Source organism: Lepidochelys kempii, chromosome 6 (genome assembly GCF_965140265.1).
Source record: "Lepidochelys kempii isolate rLepKem1 chromosome 6, rLepKem1.hap2, whole genome shotgun sequence".
Taxonomy (NCBI): Eukaryota; Metazoa; Chordata; order Testudines; family Cheloniidae; genus Lepidochelys; species Lepidochelys kempii.
The window spans coordinates 35,515,612-35,527,698 of NC_133261.1; the positions used below are offsets into that span (position 1 = coordinate 35,515,612).

The window sequence follows — 12,087 nt, forward strand, 5'->3', positions numbered from 1 at the left end:
TAAATTTGCATTTTGACATCACAAATTTGGTCTTATGCTTTAGATCTCACCAAGATCCAGTGCCACTCCATAATGCACAATAAAGTTTGTGTACTCACTTGTTGCTTGCTGGTCCTATGGAGAGTACGTCAGACTGAAGCTTGGGGAAAAACCCAAGTTCATACTTCCCTTGTCCAATCTTCATATCTAATAAGTGTGGGTGGATTGCAGTGTGATCTATTTTTACAAGCCTTAATTCAATAGCTTTCTCTGAATGTTTAAAAAAAAAAAAAAAATCTCTTAAGCATGTAACTTTACAGATAACCAGTGCGGTAAGTGTAGGGGTGGGGGAGAAGTTTTAATCAAGTTGGGTCACTGAGAGGTGCACTATAAGCACTGCCTTACCAAAGCTGCTTCTCCCAGATTATGACAGACATCTCTACACACACACACACACTTTTCAAACCACTTTAAGCACTGCAGATAACCTTCCTTTTTCAAGTTACCATATATACTAAAAAAAAACCAAAAACCCACCAAACCCACCAAATCTGTAATTTAAGGGGATGGGGAATCCCCATATTGACCAATATCTGAACAGGGAGGCTTATGTACAAGTCTGTACTGTATCCAAGGACTGCTATCAATGGCAGCAAGATGCTCATCTTATCTGGAACGTCCCACCCTCAGGCAGGTGAAGAGGAGAGCTGAGCGGAATTCCCTTTTACAGATATCTCACAGAGTTAGCTCACTGTCTCAGATTCTTGCACTGCCCTTTCCAGTATAGAATTTATTTCTCCACCAGAGCCTCAATTTCCAGCTCTCTAATTTGTTTTTGAAACACTATGACATTTAGATTCATGTTATGGCTGGTAAAATATCTTATTTGAACAAGTAGTCTAACTTTGAAGGTGCTGGTGACAACGGCTATAACTCATTACATCTGAAAGAAATGTTCTTGTTACTCTTACCTGCCTCATCAATGGTAGTGCACTTTTGATACATAGATGTGCGCAGAGTTGGTGTCCTAACATTTAACAGTCTAATTTTATCTACTCTAGAATCAAACACTCTCAAAATTGGGTCTTTGTCATCTTCGTCATGGCACATGATCTTATTGTCGATAAAAGACGCAAACATCTGTGTCTCCAGAAATCTTGAGAGAAAAGGCAAGTAAGGTTCAGGCTGGTCCGACAAGAAAGATGCCTAGTGAACAAATAGACAAGTGACTTTATATAAAGTCTATATAATGCCTTGCTATAGTTCTGTATATAGTTAAAGTGGAAGTATTTCTAACCACGGACATATTGAAGAGTTTTAGAGAGATCCAAAGCCTTCTGTTTTTGGGGGAGGTTGGTTTTTTTGCAGACGTTTCATTTTACTGTGGATGCCAACTCCATCTTGAAAAATATACTATGCAAACTTTTTAGTTTGCCTGGCAATCAACTATTTTTAGCACTTTGTTTATAAACAAAAAAATATAAAGGACTTTAGAAAAACCCAACATTTTGAAATTTTAGCTCAGCTAAGCTCCCCCAGTGGCAAAAACAACACTCGATATACACATTATGTACTTATGGTCAGATCCAAAGCGCACTGAAGTCAACAGGAGTCTTTTCACTGACTTCAGTGGGTGTTGGATCAGTCCCAGAAGGTCTGTCTTCACAGCCCACAGCAGCGAGCCTTTGAGCCCAAGTCGACAGACACAGTCTCATGCTACGGCTCTAAAAACAGCTGTGCAGACACACTAGCATGGGCTGGTTCTCGGGATCTGAGCCTGAAGGGACGTTGGGGGAGAGCCTATTGTCATCTACACAATTTTGTTCTCTACCACAAGCACTAGAATGTCTTCAAATATAAATATCACTATATGTACAATAATATGCATCTCTTTTACAATTGATTGGAAGGTTTCAAAGAAGAAATTAAAATGTTCACAACATTCCTTCTCCACCCCACCTCCATTTTCTGACCACCTCTGATAACTTGTACTTTCAGGTTTGATTAGTAATTATTTAAACAAACATGACTCAGTTTTGCACTTCTTTTCAAACTTACTTTATCAAAGTTCTGCATCTGCTCCCTGTTGGTAAACCAAGACTCCTTGTCCTGACTTGGCTGAATGACAAATACTTCATAGTCTGCGAACATCTGCGTAAAACGGTTGGCAAAAGCTTCTCGGATTTGAATGTTCAGCTGATAAACCCGGAACTCTTCTTCGTCGCACTGAACTTTGAGATCCTTGTTGCTACTGGTCTCCTCTCGCACTTCCAGCTGAGAGAGTAAGGGAACATACTAGAACCAAATGTGTCCCTTCCTTTATGGGAGGTTTAAGTACACAGGGAATGTAGGCCCACATTCAGGCCCTGTTTGTTATCCAATTGTCATTCCTCTAATCAACATTCTAACTTATAACCCACAAGGTTCCACAGCACTATCACGGAGAGCAGCATTTAATAACTCAGCTGAAAAGACTGTTCCTATAACAGATTATAGCTCCAATAATAAACTGGATATTCAGGACACTAAAAATAGGCATTTTTTAAAAGATAAAGAATATATAGAATACACAGAGACACCATTTACTTTCTTTGGTCCTTAAACAAACAAAAAAACAACACGTTTATGAGGTCACAAGAGACTTTACTATTCAGGCACACTAGGTGAATATGCTTTTCTCTCAGGTGTATCATAAATCCATATTTATTACTGTTCCAAGTCATGATGTATTGACCTTCATATTAATATCGATGTGCATAATCAAAAGAAAGTTGCTATCCAAGTAGAGTAGGCATTCTTCCAAGATCAGAAGTCCTCAGTGGCAAGCTTTATTTAAAAACCACACACTTCTCTAAACAGCCAAAACAATGCTTTAAAACGTAATTTTAAAAAGGACGTGGACTGAGGTTTTCAAAGCTACACAGAGGATCTGGATGTTCGGTTCCTATTAATTTTAACAGGAATTCGGTGTCCAGTTCATTAGGTAGCTATGAAAATCTCAGCCATAATTAACTATGTAAAATATCCAAAATGGTGCAATATTCATATCTCCTGCCTCAATTATGGGACATGCCACTAAAAAAAGTAATTGGATGGAATATCTTGAGCTTTCCACATATGCTTCATGACTTGCACCCACACACAACAGCTAACCAATGCATTTTAAGCCACATTGGTTATACTAGCTGGCTGCAGTGCCTGGTACAAAGGCCTTAGTCAAGAACCAGCTGTACCCATGGATTCTACAATGACTTCTCTCCAGTGCAGACAGCTGCAACATTCAACAGTTCTTTCCAACTCTATCCTAGACAGGTAGTGTTTCAAATTTTGAAATTACTTCTAGCTTCAGAGCCAAGCACTAAAGGATAGCTACTTCAGGAGCAGTTTTCTTTTCTCAAACAGTTTAAAAAAAACCAAAAACCTAACAAAGTTATGCCCTGTCCACATCCACAATCACAGACATTTCTACAGAAAGTTAATAAAGGGGAGTTTGGAAACTGTTTTCTAATCTAAAATGGAGGAGAGTGCAGAGAGGCCAGAGTGCATAGAAACTCACAGGAGACAGACACCTGTATTTCTCCCCACTATTTTCCAATGCAATAAGCAAAACAAAAGCTTCTTCCCAATTTCCCTCCGAAGAGAAAGAAAACAATGCAAAAGAAAAGCCTAAAAGAAACACAGTTGATTTGAGAGAGTCTCATATCTAGTAACTGAATGCTCACCCTTACTATCCTCACACAGTTTTCTTTCCTTAAAGCAGCTCTACTCCCTAGAGCAGTCCTACAGCAGTAAGTCAGTTCCTTCATTTAATCTCCCCTCTTGTAGCACTAACTTCAGCAAAACAAGCAAGAATCAGCCTTACAAAAGGGGAGGTCTGTGGGGAGCAATTTAAACATGCAAGGCAAACAAGCAAACCTTTTTGAGAAAATCTTCCCTCCATATTAGAAATGTAAAACAAACCTTGGAGAACTTTCAATAACCCCACTTACGCAGGTAGGGCCCAATTTTCAAAGGTGCTGAGAACCCACAGTTGAGAACAAAGAAAGCCATATGTGCTCAGTATCTCTGAAAACCAGGCCCTAAACACTTTACACACATTAATGAATAAAGCCTCACAGCATCGCTGAGGCGGGCACATTATTTTCCACATTCAACAGGTGGAGAAACTGAGACAGAAAGATGCCAACACACCAATTTATGTGAAAGCTAAGATTAGTCTCCACAAATAACTGTATGCCAGTTCTTGCCATGTCTACATAAGAAAAATAAAAGCATGTTTTTAAAACACTGATTATCTAACATAAGTTAAGACCCTAGTGTAGGCAAAGCAAGTATTTTTAACATGTCAACAGAGAAAAATAAACACTAGGTGGAGCCAAGGGATTAACCTCGACCAAACCACAACAACTTGCCTTTGTCTATACTACGATGTTAATATGGGTTAGCAAACACGTATTAAAAATACACTTTTTTCTAGTGAGGGTAAGGCCCAAGCATTCAGACCACCACTCCGTAAATCTTTCACTCACTCAGCAGATACTGCAATTCTGTAATACAACTCCCAAAGAGATTATATGCAATTCCATAACTTACCTTTTCTAGGCTCACACCCGTTCTTTTAACAAGTGCTTGAAGCCTTGCTATGGTCTCATTTTCCTTTAGCAGTTCATATGAATTTAAAGGTGATCCTGCTATGTTCCCATTTCTTTTATCAGAAACTATGTCACATGCTCGGAGGTTTTTCATCTTTGAGGCACTTTCACTACAGTGCAGGTTTCCCTCAGGTGGAATTCCAAATGCCATTAGGATCTCAGAGATTTCCTGAATGAATTCGAGTTTATTCGGGAATTGGGGCAAATCCTCTGGAAGCTCAATGAAATGGTTGTCTACGTCCACAAAACACAGGTTAGCCTGCAAAATTAAGTCAGGATAGCATAACATTAAGCTTCAAACATGGAATTTAAATGTTTTATAAAGATACATTTTACATATTGTATATGGACTCTTAAATGTACCTCTACTCCACATACACTCCTTGGGTTAACACAGCCTGAATCTGTTGGCCTTAAGAGCACACTGCAAGGCATGGTTTCCCAAGCTTTTGACGAGATGGCCATAGTATGTGCCCTGAGAAGTCCTGGCGACACACCAGTGAGGACACTAACTCATGTGTGGCTTTGCATAGTGGCTGCTCACGCACTGATCCCAATCACGTGAATTAATGTTGTCCCTTCCGTACTATGATAGTCCCAGTTCCTCTCGACATCCATGGGACAGAGTTAAGTTTGTGTGGTTATGTTATGAAGGAAATGTTTCTTACTTCCTGGATTTTTTTTTAAAACATTTGTAGGGTTTTTTATATTGTAACACTAACCTTCTTCTAAGAGGTAAGCTCTTTGAGGCTAGGACTGTATTATCCTAGGTTTGAACAGAGCTTAGCATAATTGGTTCCCATTCTCATTTGGCCCCTAAGTCCTACCTAACAAATAATAAAACAAAGAATGGGTATGTGGAGAACCCCTAACTCCACATTTTCTGGTTTTCTAACACTTGAGTTGTTAAGGAATTAAGATCCCATCTTCAGTGAGAGGTGCACAGGGTAATGGTCAGGATCCCTCACTTTGATTCCACAATAAAGATTTTTGTGTTTCAATGGACTCAAAATAGTTATTCTGCAGTAAATAAACTGAGTACCATGAAGTTTAGTGTGGGTTCATCCTCCAGCCCTTAAAAGCAATTTTTAATGGCACATGTGTTGGTTTGGACTTATGTTCAGTACCAATGTAGTTTTAACACAATAAACGTTAGGTGTGCACACTACAGTGCCTCCAGTGCTAGCCTTAAGACACATGCAAACTGCAGCTGTTTACATCCGAAGGGGTAGACAGCAGAGCAGCTCCCATGTGCTTCTTTGAAACCATGTAGCATGGCCCAGATGCATTATTTAGGAAGCTCTTGTATTTTAAGTAGAAGACTGAATTTAGGAATTTCCCAGTGATCCTCATATATGCATCAGAGGTTTTAACAACTAAAGGCCCGGTCCTGCAAATACCTACCAAGCAGAGTACAAGTATTTGCAACACAGGGTACTGAACAAATAATTAAACCTCAGAACCAGTCCACTTTACCTGTAATTGCTCAGGACAACAGAACAAAAAATATTTAATTTCTGTCAAGTTGTTTAATCAGTGAGAAGCCACTTACACATTAAGAAACTTTTACAAAAAATAATAATACTTTTTTCTTTTACCCCTCATTTCACAAAAGCCTCATCCAATTTTCCTTACGCTTCTCAGCAATATTTCACCCTAGCAAAAGATTCTCTATGTGACATTTACATTGGCTTGGTTTAGTATGGGAAAGATTTATTTGGGGTATTTGGAGGAGAATTGGACAAATATTTGGTTTATAATGGACTGCCAGCTTCATCCTAATTACAGAGAGACCAGAGTGGCTGCATAATCCAGAAAATAAAACCTCTTGCCAATAAAGGAAAAGCCAAACCAGATGTGAAGTTTTCTTCACAAGGGAAGCCCAGTGTTTGGCTCATCTCGCAAACATTTTCTTCTTCTAGTCAAATTGCTGTATAGAAATTAGGCTCTTTTCAGATTACTATACACACAGCCTACATGCAAGCCACAGAGGTGGCTGGTTATCACACAACCAGTTGTTACTATGCCATTTAATATTTACCCCACTAGTACTTCTGCTTGCTCATGCTTAAACATGCGTTGTATAATATTTGCATTACTATATTCAAAGGGAACAAATATTTCTCCCGATTTTTGTTCTGTTTCTCTCCAGCTTCTAGCACAATGGGGTCCTGATTAATGAACAATGCTCCCAGGTGCTACAGCAATGCAAGTAATAAGTAGTAGTAATTTAGGTCCTCATTCAGGATAGCACTTACGTGTCATTGAAATCAAGGAGACTTGAACACAGGCTTCAAGTTAAACAACTGGTTAAGAGCCCTTCTTATACAGGGATGCCTTCCGGAATCAGAGCCATATTCCTCAAAGTAAACAGGAAAGGCAGTTTTCCCTATTTTAAAAGCCTTTTAAAGATACTAGATTCAAATTTCACTGCAGAAAGAAAATAGCTAGAAATTGAAAAAAACTGTCATATGCCAGAATCAAGGTAGGTATAATAGCCTCAAGCAGTCTTCAGATCATGTTGCAATAGGATGGGTAAAAATCAAAGTTAAAAATTTGAATTTTTATTTAAATCTGATTTTTATGGATATTTTAACAATACTTTTTTAGGTTATTTTTAAAAATACACTAAGGCCTAGACTTATAATCTCTTAACCATAAAAACAAAAAATAGATATGCTGAATCCATGAGCTTCTTTTAAACCTTTTCAGTTAAAGGCTGCTTTTCCATATAAAGAAACAATCAGGGAAAAACATCTAATCTTTTAGGTCAAGCTTTACGCTTTACACTAAAAATGTACAGTTAGAGTCTGAAAATATTAAACTATAAAATGGCTTCAGTAATTATATAGATATAATGTAGTAGCAAAAAGATGTACCAAATCTAGTGCAAATTTAGTTATAACCATTAAAACATATTCATAGATACTAAGGTCAGAAGGGACCATTATGATCATCTAGTCTGACCTCCTGCACAACGCAGGCCACAGAATTTCACCCACCCACTCCTGCAAAAAACCTCTCACCTATGTCTGAGCTATTGAAGTCCTCAAATCATTGTTTAAAGACTTCAAGGAGCAGAGAATCCTCCAGCAAGTGACCCAAGCCCCATGCTACAGAGGAAGGCGAAAAACCTCCAGGGCCTCTTCCTATCTGCCCTGGAGGAAAATTCCTTCCCGACCTCAAATATGGCCATCAGCTAAACCCTGAGCATATGGGCAAGATTCACCAGCCAGATACTACAGAAAATTCTTTCCTGGGTAACTCAGATCCCATCCCATCTAATATCCCATCACAGGCCATTGGGCCTATTTACCATGAATATTTAATTACCAAAACCATGTTATCCCATCATACCATCTCCTCCATAAACTTATCGAGTTTAATCTTAAAGCCAGATAGATCTTTTGCCCCCACTGCTTCCCTTGGAAGACTATTCCAAAACTTCACTCCTCTGATGGTTAGAAACCTTCATCTAATTTCAAGTCTAAACTTTCTGGTGGCCAGTTTACATCCTTTTGTTCTTGTGTCCACATTGGTACTGAGCTTAAATAATTCCTCTCCCTCTCCGGTTTTTATCCCTCTGATATATTTATAGAGGGCAATCATATCTCCCCTCAACCTTCTTTTAGTTAGGCTAAACAAGCCAAGCTCCTTGAGTCTCCTTTCATAAGACAAGTTTTCCATTCCTCGGATCATCCTAGTAGCCCTTCTCTGTACCTGTTCCAGTTTGAATTCATCCTTCTTAAACATGGGAGACCAGAACTGCACACAGTATTCCAGGTGAGGTCACACCAGTGCCTTGTATAACGGTACAAAAACCTCCTTATCCCTACTGGAAATACCTCTCCTGATGCATCCCAAGACCGCATTAGCTTTTTTCACGGCCATATCACATTGGCGGCTCACAGTCATCCTATGATCAACCAATACTCCAAGGTTCTTCTCCTCCTCCATTACTTCTAATCGATGCATCCTCAGCTTATAACTAAAATTCTTGTTATTAACCCCTAAATGCATGACTTTACACTTCTCACTATTAAATTTCATCCCTTACTATTACTCCAGTTTACAAGGTCATCCAGATCCTCCTGTAGGATATCCCAGTCCTTCTCTAAATTGGCAATACCTCCCAGCTTTGTATCATCTGCAACCTTTATTAGCACACTCCCACTTTTTGTGCCGAGGTCAGTAGTAAAAAGATTAAATAAGATTGGTCCCAAAACCGATCCTTGAGGAACTCCACTGGTAACCTCCCTCCAGCCTGACAGTTCACCTTTCAGTAGGACCCACTGTAGTCTCCCCTTTAACCAATTCCTTATCCACCTTTCAATTTTCCTATTGATCCACATCTTATCCAATGTAACTAATAATTCCCCATGTGGCATGGTATCAAATGCCTTACTGAAATCTAGTTAAATTAGATCCACTGCGTTTCCTTTGTCTAAAAAATCTGTTACTTTCTCAAAGAAGGAGATCAGGTTGGTTTGGCACGATCTACCTTTAGTAAAACCACGTTGTATTTTGTCCCATTTACCATTGACTTCAATGTCCTTAATTACCTTCTCCTTTAAAATTTTTTCCAAGACCTTGCATACTACAGATGTCAAACTAACAGGCCTATAGTTACCCAGATCACTTTTTTTCCCTTTCTTAAAAATAGGAACTATGTTAGCAATTCTCCAATCATACAGTACAACCCCTGAGTTTACAGATTCATTAAAAATTCTTGCTAATGGGCTTGCAATTTCATGTGCCAATTCCTTTAATATTCTTGGATGAAGATTATCTGGGCCCCCCGATTTAGTCCCATTAAGCTGTTTGAGTTTCACTTCTACCTCAGATATGGTAATATCTACCTCCATATCCCCATTGCCATTTGTCATGCTACCATTATCCCTAAAATCCTCTTTAGTCTTATTAAAGACTGAGGCAAAGTATTTGTTTAGATATTGGGTCATGCCTAGATTATCCTTGACCTCCACTCCACCCTCAGTGTTTAGCGGTCCCACTTCTTCTTTCTTTGTTTTCTTCTTATTTATATGGTTATAGAACCGTTTACTATTGGTTTTAATTCCCTTTGCAAGGTCCAACTCTACTTGACTTTTAGCCTGTCTCACTTTATCCCTACATGTTCTGACCTCAATAAAGTAGCTTTCCTTGCTGATCCCTCCCTTCTTCCACTCCCTGTATGCTTTCTGCTTTTTCTTAATCACCTCTCTGAGATGCTTGCTCATCCAGCTTGGTCTACAACTCCTGCCTATACATTTTTTCCCGAATCTTGGGATGCAGGCTTCCAATAGCTTCTGCAGCTTTGATTTAAAATAATCCCAGGCCTCCTCTACCTTTAGATCCATAAATTCTTCAGTCCAATCCTCTTCCCTAACTAATTTCCTTAATTTTTGAAAGTCAGCCCTTTTGAAATCAAAAACCCTAGTTGTAGATTTATTTTTGTTAATCCTTCCTTTCAGTTTGAATTGAATTAGCTCATGATCACTTGAGCCAAGATTATCCCCTACAATCATTTCTTCTATGAAGTCCTCACTACTCACCAAAACCAAATCTAAAATGGCATCCCCTCTAGTCGGTTCAGCAGCTACTTGATGAAGGAATCCATCAGCTATCGCATCTAGGAAAATCTGAGCCCTATTATTATTATTACTTGCACTCGTCCTCCAGTCTATATCTGGGAAGTTAAACTCTCCCATGATCACACAGATTCCATTAGTATTTACTTTATTAAAAACATTAAAAAGGGCTCTATCCATATCCAAATTAGATCCCGGCGGTCTATAGCACACCCCAAGCACTATCCCAGGGGAGGCTCTAATAGCTTTCTTGCCCAATGTAATTTTTGCCCAGAGGGACTCTGTCTTATCCATTCCATCGCTTCTTATTTCATCACCCAATGAGAATGCACCTTTAGAAAGTAACAGAAATACAAATGGAAAAGTTGATTAAAAATCGATGATTAAAATCAAGGCTTTTCACTTCCTGACTTCAATTGTCTTTATTTAAATCAATCCACCCTGTGTTGCAAAACTGATGCATTTGTAGGATCTTTAGCAAAGTGCTGATTTTTCAATTTGTAAGGGTGTGGGAGAGAAGAGGCAGCGAGTCCATTAACTGACATTGTATCCATTTGTAGTTACTTGATTTCCCCCTTTTTTTAATTATACGTGCATTAAGAGTTGGATATGTTCTATAGAATGAAAAATTAAAAAGTGTACAGAGGTTTTCACCATTCATTCAAAGAGCTCTGATGACCTACTCATGGGAGCATAGCCTGACTGGGTTGTGAACAATGCCAGCCACCAGAAATTAATGCATGGGCCATCTCTTGCTTTGCTATGCACACATACACACACGCACACACACGTACTTCTAAAAGTCAAAACTAACTTTTAAAAGTTCAGTTTAAATAATGGAAAGATATTATCTGTCTTAGCAAAATTGTTGACAGGGCATCACAAAGTTAGTCTCTGCTTTCAGAGACTAAGCACACAAACATATTTACTTTGCCATACTATTGGTTTATTTTGTCAAGTATCTTGCCTCTAGCTTCAGCCACTACCTCATGCTTCAAAAGACAACTTAAAAAAAAAAAAAGCTCACTTAGGGTACGTCTACATTACAATAAAAAGACCCCTGGCATGGCCACAGCTGGCTCCAAAGGATACAACATGGCAGCGTAATTTGGCCTCAGTTCCCAGAGCCTAGATTCTAGTCTCACTAGGAGGAGCGTCTCAGAGCCCAGGCTCCAGCCTGAACCCAAAAGTCTACACTGCAATTTTTAGCCCTGAAGCCCAAGCCCTATGAGCCTGAGTCAGCTAACCCAGGCTCTGAGATTCAGTGCCATGGTTTTTTTCATCATACCCAACGTTGCACCCAACTGTCCAATAAAAAGGTTCTTCCCAGCCTCCTGCAGTAATCAATCATACTATGCTCTGAAGCACTAAAATGTTATATGGTTTGAATGTTATAGTTTAATGTCCAGCCTACAGTGTAATCAAACTTTTATGGACCAAAATAAATAGGGCTTCAAGTCTATTAATCTTATGAGTGTGATGGGTAAATCAATTTTCATAGATTCATATGGTGAAATCCTAGCCTCATTAAGTAAATGGCAAAACTCATTTTAAAACCAGGAGGGACCACTGTTCTTCTATAGAATACAAGCCAAAAATCTCACTCAGTAATTCCTGCATCAAGCCTATATCTTTCCTTCAGTTCCATTTAAAAACAGAGGAGGAAAATGCATCAATGTTTCCTAAAAAGACACTTAAAAGGCAGAGAAAATAGCTCATTCACTTAACAATTAGTAACTTCCCACCCTGTCATTATGCTGAAAGTAGAAAAAAATACTTCTATTTTGAACATTTCATACAATGTGCATATGTTACTCAGACTCCTCTCCTGTATCTACATAAAACAGAGTCAAAGCCTGTGTACAGCA

General features: G+C 38.8%; 1 protein-coding gene across 6 annotated transcripts in view; it reads right to left on the minus strand.

The window, feature by feature from the left end:
* Window positions 1-12,087, minus strand: part of DENND5A (DENN domain containing 5A) — a 117,331-nt gene that overhangs the window by 40,321 nt on the left and 64,923 nt on the right. For all 6 annotated transcript variants that reach the window (XM_073347532.1, XM_073347529.1, XM_073347531.1 and 3 more), the window contains 4 exons: window positions 4,573-4,890; window positions 2,038-2,253; window positions 951-1,185; window positions 99-249 (listed from right to left, as the gene is read on the minus strand). In XM_073347532.1, the coding sequence (XP_073203633.1) occupies window positions 99-249; window positions 951-1,185; window positions 2,038-2,253; window positions 4,573-4,890 (920 nt within the window). The remainder of the gene's footprint in view (window positions 1-98; window positions 250-950; window positions 1,186-2,037; window positions 2,254-4,572; window positions 4,891-12,087) is intronic.